This window comes from Ornithorhynchus anatinus, chromosome 14, assembly GCF_004115215.2.
Source record: "Ornithorhynchus anatinus isolate Pmale09 chromosome 14, mOrnAna1.pri.v4, whole genome shotgun sequence".
NCBI lineage: Eukaryota > Metazoa > Chordata > Mammalia > Monotremata > Ornithorhynchidae > Ornithorhynchus > Ornithorhynchus anatinus.
In genome coordinates this window covers 14,390,813-14,409,140 of record NC_041741.1, presented here as the reverse complement: position 1 = coordinate 14,409,140, position 18,328 = coordinate 14,390,813, and the positions used below count along the sequence as shown (strand labels likewise).

At 44.3% G+C, this 18,328-nt stretch overlaps 1 protein-coding gene across 1 annotated transcript in view; it reads right to left on the bottom strand.

Annotated features, from left to right (window-relative positions):
- Positions 1–3,325: 3,325 nt before the first annotated feature.
- MIPOL1 (mirror-image polydactyly 1) overlaps positions 3,326–18,328 on the bottom strand; it is a 163,002-nt gene continuing 147,999 nt past the window's right edge. Inside the window, exon 9 of the mRNA XM_029079299.2 lies at positions 3,326–3,550. Coding sequence (XP_028935132.1) covers positions 3,484–3,550 — 67 coding nt within the window. The 3' untranslated portion in view covers positions 3,326–3,483. The remainder of the gene's footprint in view (positions 3,551–18,328) is intronic.

Sequence of the window (18,328 nt, the reverse complement as noted above, 5' to 3'; positions counted from 1 at the left end):
TGCTGGGAAGCAGCAGCATGAGAGAGTCGAGGGTGGAGACTCAAGTTTACTGTGCGGAAGAAGGTAATGGTAAATCACTTTTGTATTTTTACCAAGAAAACTCTATGTATATGCTACCAGAATGATTGCAGATGGAGTTGGGGCATTCTGGAAGAGATGTGTCCACGAGTCACTTTGGAACAGAGACGATACAACAGCATAAGATAAGATGAGGCGTCAATATTCTCCTATACACACATCCTGTCACTGAAGATGAGACCCTGCATGGTCGGGACACCCTGCTTAAACACTTACATGAGCTCTTCAATTTACGGTAGGCTGCAGAGAGGCTGCAGTGATGCAAACATGTCAACGATGTTGCCACCTTCAAAAAAGATGGTAGTCAAGACTGAGACAGCACCTGTCTGCCTGGGAGGTCCTCAAATGCAGGGATTGTAACTGTCGATTGTACTGCGCTCTCCCAAGGACTTAGCATGGTGCGCTGCATGCAGTAAGCACTTAAAGAGTACTATTGGTTGTTTGATTGATTGACTGACTGATGGGCAAGTTCATTAGGAGTCCAAGAATGCCTTCTGATAATAGTAATAATACTTGTGGTATTTGTTAAGCACTTACTATGTGCCAGGCACTGTATTAAGCACTGGGATGAACACAAGTTAATTGTATTGGACACAGTCCCTGTCCCATGTAGGGCTCATAGTTTCAATCCCCATTTTACAGATGAGGTAACTGAGGAAGAGAGAAGTGAAGTGACTTGCCCAAGGTCACAAAGCAGACAAGGGGTGGAGCTGTGATTAGAACTCATGATCTTCCGACTCCCAGGCCCGTGCTCTATCCACTACACCATGTCGCATGGCTGGCCTTGTCAGAGTCACTAGGGGTGCTCTGTCTCATCCTTTCCCACTGCCAATGGAGTCCAGCGCTTAGAACAGTGCTCGGCACATAGTAAGCGCACAACAAATGCCATCATCATTATCATCATTAAAGCAGGGCCGATCACAGGGTCGGGTCTCTTCAGTGACTTGTACGCTGCCGCGCTGGAGGAAGAAGTCTCTGATTTAGACACTGGCAGTAGAAAGTGCTTTCAGTTCTTCAGGAGATTCTTCCAACACAACGTACTACAAGGATCATTGTAAGATTTATGGACATTTATCCAAGCGTTGCTCTGTGCAGTTGATATTCCTGATAGCCCATATCCCCTCTACATTGTAAGGTCCTTGTGGGCAGGGAACATGTCTACCAACTCTGTTGTATTTTGCTTTCCCAAACGCGTAGTACAGTCCACTGCACACACAAAGCACCCAGTAAATACCTTTGATTGATTGAAGACATAATTAGTGGAACCACTTTGGTAAAACAGTTGACAATAAGTCTGAGGAAAATCGAAGTAATAAAATTATCCTGGTTGAGGAAAACCCTACACATTATCGAGGATCTTCAAAGATAACAGGGAGCTAAATCCTGTCATAGAATTCTGACACCTAGGAAGCACTGAGGCCAATGATGCAGTGATAGAGAAGGAAGCAGGAAATCCAAACAAGAAGGACGGTGTATAATAATAATAATAATGATTGTGTTATTTAAGCACTTATGTGCCAAGCACTGTTCTAAGTGCTGGGGTAGATACAAGGCAATCAGGTTGGACACAGTCCCTGTCCCACACGTGGCTCACAGTCTTAATCTCCATTTTACAGATGAGGTAACTGAGGTACAGAGTAATTAAGTGACTCACCCAAGGTTACACAGCAGACATGAGGCAGAGCTGGGATCGGAACCCACGTCCTCTGACTTTCAGGCCTGTGTTCTTTCCACTAGGCTATGCTGCTTCTCGTATCTTTTGTGTATCTTTTAATAGATTGTCAGAGTGTACTGTCAGTGAGACATGAGGCTTCAGACAACAATGAAAGTCTACAGAGCTGGTGTGCTGTCATCCCTAAGAGGCACCACATCAATTTCTTGAGCAGTTCCTTCGATGTCATTTTCAGCCTATTTTCAGTTTTAATTGGCCAGACAGGATCACAAAAAACAAAGCCCTGGAATGAGGTAAGTGTCCTAGCACTAAAGCCAACTTTGTCTCCCATATAACTTTTCTGGGTGGGAACTGTTAGGAGAACGGAAGCTGTAGGGCACCCAGACCAGCCGCTGAACAACGAACTGAAACTGGACAACCCTAAAAAAGCGGTGTTAGAAGAAACATTTGGAGGTCCATTAAAAAAAACCCTTAAGACAATATGGCCCCTCAGCTGCAAATTAGGAGAGAACACCGGCAGAGGGACTAGCACGATAAACTCCAGTCAAGAAAGCGTGGTTCTTTTTGAATAAAAGCTTCCGAAGGGCTGTGAAACTAGGAAGCAAAAATGAAAACAGTACAAGGCATTGCAAACAACAAACACAACAAAATCCAACAAAAGGGTTTGAGTCTCTGTGTCTACCAACTTTGTTATAGTGTACTCTCCAAAGGGCTCTGCACACAGCGCTCAACAAATATGATTGCTCGATTGATTGTGAGTCCTGCATTGGCCTTTTCAAACACACATGCACCCAGTGACACCTAGCTCATGCTTGAAGGTGAAATATATAGAGCAACTGCATTTTTGTGAAGTAAACACGCTCCCTCGTTGGATGCTAGCTCAGCTAAAGAGCTGATGGTGAGGTTGTTTGCTACTCAACTTAATTCAAACAAAGGTTATGGACAGGTTTGGAAGCAAAAGCCAATACTCAGTCCGCCTAGAAAAACCAGTGTCTTCTTTTCTCTTTCATTCATTCATTCAGATGAATTTATTGAGTGCTTCCTGTGGGCAGAGGGCTGTACTAAGCGCTTGGAAAGTACATTTCAGCAATAAAGAGAGGCAATTCCTGCCCACACCGAGCACTCTTCTTATGAAGAGAGATGTGTGACTTTGGGCCTAAGTCACTTCACTTCTCTGGGCCTCGGTTACCTCACCAGTAAAATGGGGACAGGGACCGTGTCCAATTTGATCTGCTTGTGTCCACCCCAGCGCTAAGCACAGTGCCTGGCACATAGTAAGTGCTTAACAACTACCATCATAATCACTTTATAATATGTGAGTGAATGTGGCTTCAGCCTGCCTACCTTAGCGGCATTTCTGTGTTTTGATCCTGAAATGGGGGATGTGAAGCCTTGAAGCCCCACCCTTCCTTGTAGCTATACGGTGCTTCCTCAGTGAAGACGTTCAGCAACAGATACCCTGCCACGGCAAACGCCTCCAAGATTCTCTCCGGCTCCAGCCACTCTCTGTTCCACATGCAGAGAAATTGGTCGTTAATACATTTGGATAAATAACCCAAGTCAGCAGCAAAGTGGTTAAACATTGGTGATTTGATTTTATCTCAGCTTGGAATGTCGTTGGAGTGTCCCACTTCTAACAACTGTTTGCTAAGTTAAAGCTCCGTGTTTACTCAGCGTTGAATGAAGCAGGCTGGTCACCAGATGTGATCGCTTCCCAGTCTGCCGACTTTCGATCAGATCACCGTCCGAACGGTTCCGGCTCCGATCTTCTTCCTCAGGACGTCCACGAGCCTCTCCAGCCTGGGAAGGGGGTGGGAGGGTGAGGGGAGAGGGAGGAGTAAGGGCAGAAGTGTTAGGAATGTTTTAGCTGAAAGGGGCAGTGTCTGTGTTGGACCAAAGGGTCCTGTGGTCAGGGCAGGAAGCAAAGCTTCACTATAAGAGACAAGCTGGGGACACAACACTTAATCACTTGACAAACACCATTATACCCGGGACCTAGTCTCGGTCGGAGGTGGACAATGGCTCCTACGCCCAAGACTGCCCTAACAGGCTGGGACACGATTGGTCAGACTGCCAGAAATCCAGTTTGCAGGGGAAATGCCACAAACGCAGGGATTCGAAGAGAAGCGGTGTGGGCCTGCGGATACAGCACGGGCCCGGGAGTCTGAAGGACCTGGGTTCTAATTTCGGCTCTACTATTTGTCTGTTGTGTGACCTTGGCAAGTCACTGAATTTCTCTTGGTCTCAGGTACCTCATCAGTAAAATGGGGATTAAGAATGAGCCCGCCACGTGGGACAGGGACTGTGCCCAACCTGATTAACTTGTATCTACCCCAGCTCTTTGTACTGTGCCTGGCACATAGTAAGTGCTTGACAAATAGCATAAAAAACACAGAAGCAAAAAACATCCTCGCCTGCATCTCCCCATCCTTGGGGAGAATCTCTAAGGCTTATCTCTGCAGAGCAAAGGAGTTCTATGCCTCTGTTACCTTATTCTCAGGCTGGTGAAGACCAGTAAACCAACAGCACCAATGAATTTCTGGGTAGAAATGGTGGTGGAGAAAATGAACGGAAGAGCTGATCCTGGGCTTCCCAGCTCAGCAACAGGCAAAGGAATAGACTATTCAACTAGTATTTGTGAATTATCCAGCCAATATTCCTACCATTGCCAATCCTTATCAATCAATCACTCGGTCGATTAAGGCATGTAGACTAGTGGAAAAAGCATGGGAGTCAGAGGACCTGGGTTCTAATCCGGCCTCTGCCACTTGTCTGCTGTGTGACCTTGGACAAGTCACATCACTTCTCTGTGCCTCAGTTCTCTCACCTGCAAAATGGGGATTCGATCTCCAGGAGAACCTGCTCTGTTAAACTGTGAGCCCAATGTGGGGTTTGTACCTACCCCAGTGCTTAGTGCAGTGCTTGGCACATAGTAAAGCATTTAACAAATATCCCAATTATTATTATGTATTGAGGGCTTCCTTTGTGCAGAGCAGAGTACGTGAGTTAGTAGATCCTGGTCCTGGAGGAGTTTGCAATCCACTGGAGAGCTGGCAATCTAGGGGAAACAGGAATGATCCTGTGTGGGATGAAAATCTGGTGTCCAGTCCCAACAGAGCTTCCAGGATTTTGGATCCTATTCCTCGACCACATCCGGGCAGGAAGGGCAAGGGCATCTTTCCAAGGACTTTGGGTGTCACATACATTTTCCCCGTGAGCCCTGGAACCTCAATTGGCTCGAAAGATCTTGGGCACATTTCCAAGGCAGTGCAGCCCTGCATGTGCTATGGTCTGTGTTCTCCTTGGCCCAAAGAGGCCTGACTCTATCCTTCAGTCGATAAATCAATAAAGCAAAATAGTATTTATGGATATAATAAATATTATTAAATATTTAAGCACCAAATTTATGTATTGCACTATCAACATTAACATCATAACATTATATAGTATATTCTAAATGTATTAATGTTTTAAATAGTGATTGGATTAATATTGAATGTAATAATAATAATATTTTTAAGCACCTATGCGTCAGGCACTGTACTAAGCACTGGGGAAGCAGCGTGGCTTCGTGGAAAGAGCACGGGCTTGGGAGTCAGAGGTCGTGGGTTCTAATCCCGGCTCCGCCACTTGTCTTCTGTGTGACTTTGGACAAGTCACTTAACTTCTCTGTGCCTCAGTTATCTCTTCTATAACATGGGAATTAAGACCGTGAGCCTCACGTGGGGCAGCCTGATACCCTTGTATCTATCCCAGCGCTTAGAACAGTGTTTGGCACATAGTAAGCACTAAACAAATACCATTATTATTAGGCTATTCAGGTTGGACGCAGTCCATGTCCCACATGGGGCTACCAGCAGGTGAGGGAAATGAAGCACAGAGGAATTAAAGGACTTGCCCAAGGTCACACAGCAGGCATGTGGTGGAGCTGGGATTAGAACCCAGGAGGTCCTCCGTTCTTTCCATCAGGCCACACTGCTTCCCTTTTTGCAGCACACAGAACTCTGCACTACTGGGGAGAGTACAAGAGATTTGGCAGGCATGTTCTCTGCCCTCAGGGAGTTTACAATCTAATGGGGGAGACTGACAACAAAGACCATGATTTGGAGGACAGCATCTTGGAGGGGCGATGAGCAGTTTGCTTTGGGAGAGAGCAGTTGAGGTGCAAATGGGACACCTATGAGGCGATGTTCTGGGGAAGGGGAGTAGACCACCCCATTCAGGCCCACGCAGGACTCTACCGGAAGCTTCACCACTGGCACACCCACTCCAGGGGTCGAGTGGCTGACGGCTGTCCGCTGCCGCCCGGGGGCAAACCTTTCACTAGAGTCTCAGTCCAGCCTGGCAGTGCCATGGCTTTTTCCTCCTGCTGGTTAAAGTGACATTAGTCGATCGAATTTATTGAGCGCTTACTGTTTTCAGAGACCGTACTAAGTGCTTGGGAGAGTACAATATACAGACGCATTCCCTGCCCACGACTGCTTCTGGCTCCCACCTGCAATTGATACTAAGGCAGTTCAAGTGGGGAGGGAGAGGGGACATTACTTTTCAGTGAAATCGCCAGGGTGTTATGTCTGGCAAAGTATAACAGAATCGGGTCATTAAAGAGGAGTCTTTCTTTTCCAAAAACTTAACATCAATAACCAAAATCCCTTTCGATGTGGCCCAGGGAAATCTTCCAGAAAGTCTGAAATTTTAGTCCCGGACTCTCCGCTCCCATTTTCGCTGAAGATTCGAGCCAGGCTGTGATCCAGCCCATGGTCGGGGGGCCCAGTTTGGAGCAATCCAGGCAAATGAACACAGAACACAAAACGAGATCGCCACTTTCCCTAGATGAAGCCTGCGGCCCTCACGGAGGTCTGATGACAGGGGAAATCTGATCAGCTATACACAATACCGAAAGTGAGCACAGAGCAACCAAGCAATGCTACGATTCAACTGACAATCAATCAATCATTGGTATTTATTGAGCAGCTCTCCACACACAGTAAGCACTCAGTAAATACGACTGAATGAACTGAGAAGCAGCGTGGTTTAGTGGAGAGATCACCGGGTCTGGAAGTCAGAAGGACCTGGGTTCTAGTCCTGGCTCTGCCAATTGCTTGCTGTGTGATCTTGGGGAAGTCACAACTCCCTATGCCTCAGTTTCCTCAACTGTAAAATGGGGCTACTTGTTCTCTCTCCTACTTGAATTGTGAGCCTCATGCGGGACAGGGACTGTGTTCAACTTAATTAACTTGCACCTACCCCAGTGTTTATAACAGTAGTTGATAAGTAGTATGAGTTTAACAAATACCATAAAAGAAAAAAAAAACCTGCACTGCAAACTGGTAAGGCAGGACATCTAGATGCAGTGTTTGCACGTAAAACCTTTTTCCCTGAATGCAATGATGACCTCCATGCACAAAAGTGACTCTTGCATTTTAGTTTTACTACTATAAAGTGCAATAATTGGTCATCGTTGAGTTTCACACGAGGTACTGCATCTTGTGGGGCAAGATCACCATAAAATCCCATCTTACACCAAATGATGTTTCCCCAAGCCAATCAATCAACCCATGCCCTCCTTCTCTGGATATATAACAGGATATAGCATAACAGTGATATAGCGGGAACAAATTCAGTAAAAACCTAAACTGCACGTATGAAAAGCAGCTGTTCAGCATCTTTTTTTTAAATGGCATTTGTTATGCACATAGTATGCCATGCACCGCACTAAGCAATGGGGTAGATACAAAGCTAATCAGGGTGAACACAGTCCAACTCATATCCACAGGGGGCTCACAGTCATAATCCCCAATTTATAGAAGAGATAACTGAGGCACAGAGAAATGAAGTGACTTGCCCGAGGCCACACAGTAGACCAGTGGCAGAGCCAGGATTAGAAACCAGCTCCTCTCACTCCCAGTCCCACGCTCTTTCTGCTTCTGCTACTTCCAGGCTGCTTCTCCTACCATCATCCATTCTTCTCACACATCCCGCCCAGCGTAGCTCTGCCACTGTGAGCAGCACCTCACCGTTGGTGAGCTGACTGTGTTCCATGAGATCATCAAGGGTAACCATGTTCTTTGATGTTCAGAATGGTTTATAGGTGCACTAAATACTTCTCTTGCATCTTCTTTTGGACTGGCTGTATTATCTCTCCTTCACAGCCCAGCCCGCACACTTCGCTCCTCTAATGCTAACCCTCTTACGGTACCTCAATCTCGTCTATCTCACCACTGACCTGTCACCCACATCCTGCCTCTGGCCTGGAATGCCCTCCCTACTCATATCCGACAGACAATTACTCTCCCCGCCTTCAAAGCCTTATTGAAGGCACATCTCCAAGTGGTTCCCTGACGAAGCCCTCTTTTCCTTTTCTTCAATTCCTTTAGGCATCACCCTGACTTGCTGCCTTTATTCATCCCTCCAGGCCCAGAGCACTTATGTTCATATCTTTCATTTATTTATTAATACTAATGTCTGTCTCCAGCTCTAGACTATAAGCTTGTTGTAGCCAGGGAATGTGTCTATTATATGTACACTGCATGCAGTAAACGCTCAGTAAATACGACTGAATGACTGACTGACCGAGTGATTGGGGTGACTTGGTCCATGAAGGATAGAACCTCCATGACTCTAAAGTCCTGAAATATTAAATAAAAATTGCTCCTTATAGGACAGTGAAAGGAAGAAATGCTTAATTTTAGCAAGATGATAATTTAGCAGGTAAAGGCTTACAATATTTACTGTTTCATTTTTGCCTGTTTTCATTGTGTTTGCACCACAGTCTTCTGTGCTATGTATCTATCCTCTCTATTTGGACTCTGAGCATCATCAACACCATCATTATCATCAGTGGCATTTATTGAGAGCTTACTGTGTGCAGAGCACTGTACTCAGCGCTTGGGAGAGTGCAACACAACAGTTGGTAGATATGTTCCCTGCCCACAGCTACAGACTAGAGGAGGGAGACAGACTGGAAAGGGACCAGGCCTGAACTGGATTTTCTTGTATTTATCTCAGCTTTTGGTACCCTGCCTGGCACACTGTACGTGCTTAGTAGATGTTTGTAACCATGGCAGTAATAATCAGAAAGCGAGCTAGTCTCATTTCTCTGGCCCTAAGGAGATGTGAAAAATAAGTGAATCCACTCAGAACTGAACAGAGAGGAAACCGAGTCTTAAATTCTGTCTCTGGAACGCCGTATCTAACCTTTAGGACAGAAAGCTTCACTCACCTGAAAGGTTGGTGTTAGGGTTGTTAAGGCTCCTTATTTTCAATGAGGCCTGACATTTTCAAGGTTAAATAGAAGACAGCAACTTTCATTCGATATTTGAGATACAGTCCTTTGCATTTAAAAACAATGTCGCTGACCGTGAGATTGGCTCTGTGGATTCATTCATTCATTCAATCGTATTTATTGGGCACTTATTGTGTGCAGAGCACTGCACTAAGTGCTTCAAAAGTACAATATACTTCTGAGGGGCAACCTCTTTTACATTTGCACATAGCAAACAATCCCTGCGCTCCACGACTCTTGCTTATTTGGGGTGAACGTTAATCAGATACCAAGGGTGCTGTCAAATGGCCTTAATGAAAATAATAATAATGACGGTGGTATTGTTAAGCACTTACTATATGCCAGGCGCTGTATTAAGTGCTGGGGTAGGAACAAGGTAATTGGGTTGGACACAGTCCCTGTCCCACATGGGATTCAGAGTCTTAATCCTCATTTGACAAGTTAGGTAACTGAGTGAGTTGCCCAAGGTCACACAGCAGACAGGTGGCGGAGCCAGGATTAGACCTGAGGTCCTTCTGACTCCCAAGCCAATGTTCTACCCACTAGACCATTCTGTTTCTCTATTACCTCAACGTGGAATCAGGTTGGGGCTATATACAATTCCTAGGTCTTTAATAGAAGAGCGGAAAAGTATAATCCACTCTCCCAAGTGTGTTAGGGAAGTGATTGCTGTAGATGGAGAAGGAATGGGATGGAAAATGTTCAAAAACCTAAGAAAACCCACACTCGACACCATGTTAGCCGAGAAGCTAAGGGTATGGGAGTCATGCTCTCCCGGAAACCTCCCAGGTTTACTAAGCCAGGCAGCGTGGCTCAGTGGAAAGAGCACGGGCTTTGGAGTCAGTGCTCATGAGTTCGAATCCCAGCTCTGCCACTTGTCGGCTGTGTGACTGTGGGCAAGTCACTTAACTTCTCTGTGCCTCAGTTCCCTCATCTGTAAAATGGGGATTAAGACTGTGAGCCCCACGTGGGACAACCTGATTCCCCTATGTCTACCCCAGCGCTTAGAACAGTGCTTGGCACATAGTAAGCGCTTAACAAATACCAACATCATTATTATTATTATTATTAGGTGGTACCACCCACAGAGTCTGGAGAGACAGTGAACAGTAAAAAAGGTGATGCCGTCCTGTTGTAAGTGCTAACCTGCCAGCACCCTGTGGCTACCAACTCTGTTGTACTGATCATGCCCAAGCGTTTAGTGTTGCGCTCTGCCCACAGTAAGGGCTCGATAAATGCCATCAGTACTGCTCTGATTGCTGTATTGGCTTACCTACTTCCCCACTTGAGCAGTAGCATGACCTCCTGGAAAGAACTCGGGCCTGGGAGTTGGAGGACCTGGGTTCTAATTTTGCCACCATCACTTGCCTGCTGAGTGACTTTGGACAAGTGACTTAACCTCTTTGCGCTTCAGTTTCCTCATCTTTACCAAATGGGGATTCAATACCTGTTTTCTTTGCCCCTTAGACTCCGAGTGTATCCAGGACTTTGTCTGATCTGATTATCTTGAAACTACACCAGTGTTTACTACAGTGCTTGCACATAGTAAGTGCTTAATAAACATCACTATTAATAATGTTATTATTCCTTTGGAGTTATTGTTATCGGTTCAGCATCATGGACTATTTAATCTAACCCCAGTTAGAGAAGCATCAAAGAAGCACAAACATAGCCTCTATTTTCTCCAAAATCCCAATGATGGATTTACTGCTTCTGATAATCACTGCTTATTTTCTGAGTGTGGAGTGTGTTTCACTAACACTTTTACACTGTAGTATTATCATACTTCTTTCCAAAAAACGAAGATAATATGCTCACTGCCTTCACTTCCTCTCCACCAACCCTATTCCTGACCCTCTACAATCTGGATTTCTCCCCTTCCGCCACAGAAATTCCATTATCTAAATTCTCCGATGACTTCCTTGTGACTAAGTCCAAAGGGCTCTGCCCTATCTTGATCCTGTCTTGGACATTATTGGCCACTTCTTCCTTCTGGAAGTGTCACGTGATCTCGGTTCACCCCCTTGACACTCTCTTGTCTCTCCTCCCTTTCTGTCTCCTCCTTCTTATCCCATCTGCTGACTCTTCTTCTTTTTTCCCTTTAGACTGTAAGCTCCCTTTATATTATAAGCTCGTTGTGAGCAGGGAACATGTCTACCAACTCTGTTACACACTCTAAGCACTCATTAAATAAGATTGATTGACTGATTCTTCCACCTCTCATCTCATCCACAAGGCTCTGTTCCAGAACACCTTCTTTTCTTGCTTTACACCGTCTTTCCAGTGCTTCAGCTAACACTTCTAGCAGGATAACTCTCAAATTCTCCTCACCACCCGCAACCGCTCTCTTGCTCTACAATCTTGCGTTTCCTCTTGCCTCAAGGACTGGCTCCCATGACTGTTCTGTCAGCATCTCACACTTAGTGGTGTCGGAGGCTGAACTTCTCATCTTACCTCTCAAATCCACTCCTCCTCCTAATCTTTCCATCTCGATAGACACCACCACCATCCTCTCTATCACAGAAGACCCACATCTAGATGTTTTCTGACTACTTGTTGCCCTTTACGTCTCACAATCAATTGCAAAATACTGCTGGCTTTTTCTTCATGACATTTCCTGGATTCACTCTTCTGTCTTCACCGATACAGTCATTACTCTGATTCAAGCTTAGAGTCATCATCTCGTGACTGGTTTACTACATCAATGTACTAAGATTTTATCACTTCCTTTCAGTTGATATTCCACGCTGCTGCCCATATCATCTTTGACCCATATCCCTCCATTCCATGACAATATCCAATGGCTCTCCATTTTTTTAAATGCTATTGTTAAGCACTTACTATGTGTCAAACACTGTTCTAAGCACTGGGGTAGATACAAGTTAATTAGGTTGGACACAGTCCCTGTCCCGCGTGGGGTAACCAGTCTAAATAGAAGGGAGAACGAGAACTGAGGCCCAGAGAAGTTGTGACATGCTCAAGGTCACACAGCAGGCAAGCAGCAGAGTCGGGAGTAGAACCAGGTCCTTCTGACTCCCAGTAGACCATGCTGCTTCACTGAGTTCTCAACCAGGTGAGAACTTTTTCTTCCTGATTAATGAGGGGGCGAGGAGGAGTCAGGACCATCTTAGTTGGTTGAGCAGGGTTTTTTCCCACTGGAATTAAACGGCTCGTGAAATTACAGAAGCAAAAGCCGCTATTCCCAGCCTGCCACCCACCCTCCGCTAGAAAGAATAAGTAGATTTTGCCCGGTCCCATTTACATGATGATATTTGGCTCTTGATTTTGAGTGTCGTCGTTTGAGCTTTGACATTATTTTCCGTTTTGTGTCTTGTGATTGGCACAGTGAAATGGGGTATTAGAGAGGGCCCGGGGTGACTCACTGCCTCGGAGTGCGGCAGCTGCCTAGGGCAGACCGCTGCTCTGTCGGGCCATGGAGGCATCTCAGAGACATTTCCAAAGGCGTGAGGCAATGGAGTAGAGCGAAACCTACATAAGGGAAGACACGGGGACTTTTATTCTCTTGTACTGTCCTCTCCTAAGTGCTTAGAAAAGTGCTCTGCACATAGTCAGTGATCAGTAAATATCCTTCATTTTAAGTGTAGCCATATAGACACAGACGTTGATATAAATGTCTACCGGTGTTACTTACTGAGCACCTACTCTGACTTAACATATAGATAGATTCAGTGATAAGTGCCTCTCTCCTCACCCCATTGTTCCCATTATAGGTGTCTTTAGGGTGGATATTGCTCTGGGCCTAAGAGAGCTCCAGAACTTTCCAGAACTTTTGAAGTCACATCGGACGGACAATGGTAGCTCACAAGGTCTTTTCTCCCTTGTCTGTGCTTTTCGTGGAATCAGTGTTTATTTTCAAGATTTAAAATGTCATAAAACAGAGATGGATCATGGCCTACTGGAAAGAACACAGGCCTGGGAGTCAGAGGACCTAGGTTCTAATCCCAGCTTTGCCACTTGTCTGGTGTGGCAAATCACTAAATTTCTCTGAGCCTCAGTTCCCTCATCTGTAGAATGGGGATTAAGACTGAGAGCTTCATGTGGGACATGGACTGTGTCCAATCTGATTAGCTTGTATCTCCCCAGCTCTGCCAAGTGCCTGCTGTGTGACTGTGGGCAAGTCACTTAACTTCTCTGTTCCATGGTTTTCTCATCCGTAAATGGGGAATCGATGCCTGTTCTCCTTCCCCCTTACGTTGTGAGCCCTTTCTGGGATAGGGACAGCGTCTGATCTGTTTAACTTGTACCTATCTCAGCATTTAGCACAGTGCCTAGTGCTTTGTAAGTGCTTAATAAATTCCACAATTACTATTACGATTATGATAATTATTAAACAGTCTTAATTAGGTTGGACAAAGCCTGTGACTCAGTGCTCTCATCCCCTCAGTTAGTTTATTGCTCTGAAACTAAGAATCCTCAGGATTTAAAGTCAAGCTTCCCCCAATTTTTGCCCAGATGGGATTCAACTTGAACTTCAGCAGAAAATAGTTGCTTCTGTGTTTCTTGGGGCAGAAGTTATTCTCTTGGAAGAACCCTAAGAGTTCATGTTGGCCCCAATTTCCACCCTGCACTCAAAATGGCAGGCCAATACGGAGCTATTGTTAGGCATTTCCTAGCAAGGGACAGAGCAGGGTCTGATAATAATAGCAAAAATAGCGGTAACAAAGACCCTTGACTGGTGACACCCATACAGCAAATGCCAGTGGTTTCCCCTGGGCCAAACAGAGGCAAGGGGAGGAAGGGAAGCCAGCTCCATCACCATTTCCCCACCTGCCCCTTCTGTAAACATGCCCCGATAATAATGATAATAATGATAATAATTGTGGTATTTGTTAAATGCTTACTATGTGCCAGGCACAGTGCAAAGAGCTGGGGTAGATACAAGATAAGCAGGTGGAGTGCAGTCCATGACCCACAAGGGGCTCACAGTCTTAATCCCCATTTTACAGATGAGGGAATTGAGGCACAGAGAAGTTAAGTGACTTTCCCAAGAATACACAGCAGACAAGTGGTAGAGCCGGGATTAGAACTCAGGTCCTTCTGACTCCCAGGCCTATGCTATATCCACTAGGTAATGCTGCTTCTCCTATAAAAGTGCTCAATACAGTGCTCTGCACATAGTAAGTGCTCAATAAGTACCATGGATTGATTTTATTGACCTGCTTTTTCTCCTGCCTAGCCCCAGTGTTTGAATGCTCAGTGGTCAGTGATCAGGATGAAATGGAGAGGCAGAACACGACTCGAGGAATTATGGCAGGATGAGTTCATCGTGCAGGAGTAAAGTTCATCTCATGTTTGTAATCAATGTAGCTTTCTTGCCAAAACCTTTCCACATGCCTTCTGCTTCTTAGGCTGTGTACACATAGCCCAGTTCTTAAATCATTCGCATTAACCTGTCAGAGGTATTGCTCCACTATTTTGACATGCTTTCTGAGAACAGAAGGATGGCTTACTGTCCTCAAAAGCAAGCTATTAAATCTTGTCTAAACTTCTCTTTCTGAATTTGAGCTACTGTACAGCAGTTCTTTGATGGAAGCTACTCGGCTCTGCCTTTTTTCTTTTCACTTGGGATCACTTTGCTCTCTTGTTTGCCATTGTCTTTGAAGAATGTATCCAAAAAAAAAAATCTAAGCGTCTTTGAATGGCAAATTTTCCTACTATTTGTACTATTAACAGCTGTTGACATTTGATTACACTCTACCTGCTATGGCCCATTCCTCTAACCCTGGTGGCTCAGCATCCTTCTCTGCAGAGAGTAGCTATGCTAATGTGTTTCCCAGCAGAAGGAGAAATATTGCTCCTGATGTTCTAGTGACCGATCTTTCTCACAGTTAGCGGATTGGGATTAGAAAAAGAACCATTACAACATGTCTTTGAATTTATGCAGCCCTTTGTTTCCCTTAAGCACTGTCATATCATCACCCCAACTCCTTCTCCGTGGCAGAATTTAGGATCGTAGATGAGGTTATTTGTCCAACACTTCCTGGCAAGCCCATGTCAGGGGTTGGACCAAAAGCCAGGTCTCCTGGTTGCTGGATTTTTGCTCTTCCTAGTAGATGCTGATGCCCGGTTCTACTGCAAGGTTAATCTTTGCAGTGGCCTAACTTCTCTCCCCTATGAAAGGTGTTTGTTCTCACATGGCCCTCTTCTGAGGAGTCACCGGTCCATCCTCTAAGCACTCAATAAATACAATTGAATGAATGAATGAGAGTCGAAAGGAAGGATATGGGCAGGGAATGTGTCCGTTCGTGGTTATATTGTACTCTCCCAAGAGCTTTAATACAGTGCTCTGCACACGGTAAGCACTCAATAAATACAACTGAATGAATGAGCGAATATCAAGGGTTAAAGAAGCAGCGTTGCTTAACGGAAGGAGCACCGGCTTTGGAGACAGAGGACCTGGGTTCTAATTCTGTCTCCGCCACTTGTCTGCTCTGTGACCCTGGGCACTTAACTTCTCTGGGCCTTATCTCATCTGCATAATGGGGATTAAGACTGAGTTCAACCTGATTAACCTATGTCTATCCCAGTGCTTATTACATTATTAGTTATGCCCCCAACAAATGCCATTAAAAAAACACAAACGAACCCATTCTTCTCTCCTAATATTAATAATTATAATTGTGGTATTTGCCACAATTACCTAGTGTTTACCAAGTGTTTACCAAGTATTGAGGTAGATACAAGTTAATCTTTGTCTCACACAAGACTCACAATCTAAGTAGGAGGGGAGAATAGGTACTCAATCCCCATTTTTCAGATAAGGAAACTGGTGACTTGCCCAAGGTCACACAACAGGAAATTGGTGGAGCCAGGATTAGAACCCAGGTCCTCCGACTCCCAGGCCGTGCTGTTTCCACTAGGTCATTCGGCTTCTCCTCTGGTTCTCATATCTTTCTCATCTTCCACTCTCATTTCAGAATTAGTGGAGCGGGTGAGATGAGAGTGTTTATAGAACTGCTTATAGCTGAGAGTCAATGTCAAGGTCTGGCCTACTGAACTCGAAAGAAGGTTTCTAATTGGTGATTTGTTTCACTCCAAGACTCCCGAAGGTGCCTCTCCGACCACCCAGTCAGAGAATGCCATCTTAAATTGGTTTAAGAAATTAATCCAAGAATGGTGAATCCCATAATGAAACAGAGGGTAAAGTCAAGATGAAAGCATCACGTTAATGGAGTCCAGGTTTACTGTATATTTTTTTTTTTCTAAAGAAGATCCAATGAATCTGTACTTTACCTGTCACAAGCTCAGTTCAGGTGTTTTTTCCTACCTCTTCTAACAGATTCAATACCTGTTCTCTCTCCTACTTAGATGGTGAGGCCTAGGTAAGCCCACCCTGGTTATCTTGTATCCAAAGAGCAGTTCCTTTGAGTTAACTGGGTTAAGAGTAGAGAAGCAGTGTGACCTAGCAAAAGGAACACGGCCTGGGAGTCAGAGGGCCTGGGTTCTAATCCTGGCTCCATCACTTGTCTGCTGTGTGATCTTGGGCAAGTCACTTCTCTCTGCCTCGGTTCCCTCATCTTCAAAATTGGGATTTAATACCTGTTCTCCCTCCTACTTATTATCATTATGGTATTTGTTAAGTGCTTTCTACGTGTCAAGCAGTGTTATAAATGCCAGGGTAGAAACGAGTCAGTCAGGTTGGATCCGGTTCCTCTCTCACGTGGAGTTCACAAGTCTAAATGCTACTGTGAGCCCCAAATGGGACCTGGTTATCTTGTATCTACCCCAGTGTTTAGCACATAGTAAGTGCTTAACAAACACCACTATTATCAGTATATAAATTATATTATATAAAATACATTCTATAATATCATAGTATAATATATGAATAAATCAATGGTATTTATTGAGGGCTTACTAGTAACAATGATTTTCATTTACTTTGGATGGTGATCTTTGGTGACTCATTTGTACTCCAAAAATCATTCAACTAAAATTTACCCTGAAAGGCACATTTTCTCCATCTTCTTCTTTATCAACCTCTTTGCTCCTCCTTTTTCTGACAATTGCAGGTAACCTACTGTTTCATATAGGTAAAGTTCCATGAGCAGGACCTGATCTGTTGCTCTCCAACCCCACAGTGGACCAAATCCAAAAGAAAATGCTCTTAGAAGCAGAGAGAACTCAGGAAGAACTCAGCTGGAGGGATTTCAAAACCCTGCTACTGATTTTCCAACCTATCAGCACCATCCCTGGAAAGGGTCATTTTCTTTTTTAACTCCTATCTTCAGCATGGATGCTTGCACATATATGCATTTGAAATATTCAAGTTTTTATTCGGGTACTTCATCCTGATACATCAGTATTACTTCCTGTAAAATCCTTGTTCTTCCCCTTCCCTCGACTATTTGTAACTCAATTTTGCTTGTCTTCCTCATTAGATTGTATGCTCTTGCCTCATTTCCATTGTCCCCTCCCTAGCCCATTGTTCAGAGATTTGCCCTCAGTCTACACTCAACAAACACCATTGGTTGATTGATTTTAAAGAAAATCATCTGTCCTGGTTGGTTTGGAATCTTTCAGGTTTTCCTTCAGCTCTACAGTTCCATCTCTCATGTACCAACTGTAACAGGAAAATATAGCATCACTATAATCATCTATTGCACCGACATCATTCGCAGTGCAAATCCTCACAACAGTTGTTCCTAAAAATGAATTCCCAGCTCGGCACATATTTTGTCTTATCTCAGTGTTCGCTCACAGCGCAATTCAAGAACATTCATGCAATCCTATAACTTATTTCTACTACACAGCAAACGATGTATTCTACGAAAGTCAAATGTTTTCAGAGTCAACATAATCATAACACCCCATTTTTTTGACCCATGTGTCCATTTACAGTTTGCTTATAATTGCTTCACAGAGATGGTAATTTATACACTACAATATGGTTTTATTGATTTATCAGTAACAAAATACACTAAGCATACTCAGTAAACTGGAAAAGCTAGCTCTGGGGCTACTATTGTATAACAGCAGCTTGTTGTGGAATACTTCAGAACAAAATCAAAATGTTGGCATAGGCAAGATAAATGGTGTAAACCAGATGAACAAAACTAATATTTAGTAAGGCCAATAATACAAACAAATGAGGTCTTAGAGGTGTGCATTATGCCTAAGTCTAAGGAGCCTATTTGTCTAGGACATAGCCAACCTCTGTGTCAAACTATTAAATTCCCCTTTTGGAAATGTTTCGTTGTTTGAAGAAGTGTAAGAAATCCTTTAAGACTTTCTTTATAAACTGCCAAAAAAAATAAAAAATAAAAAAACTC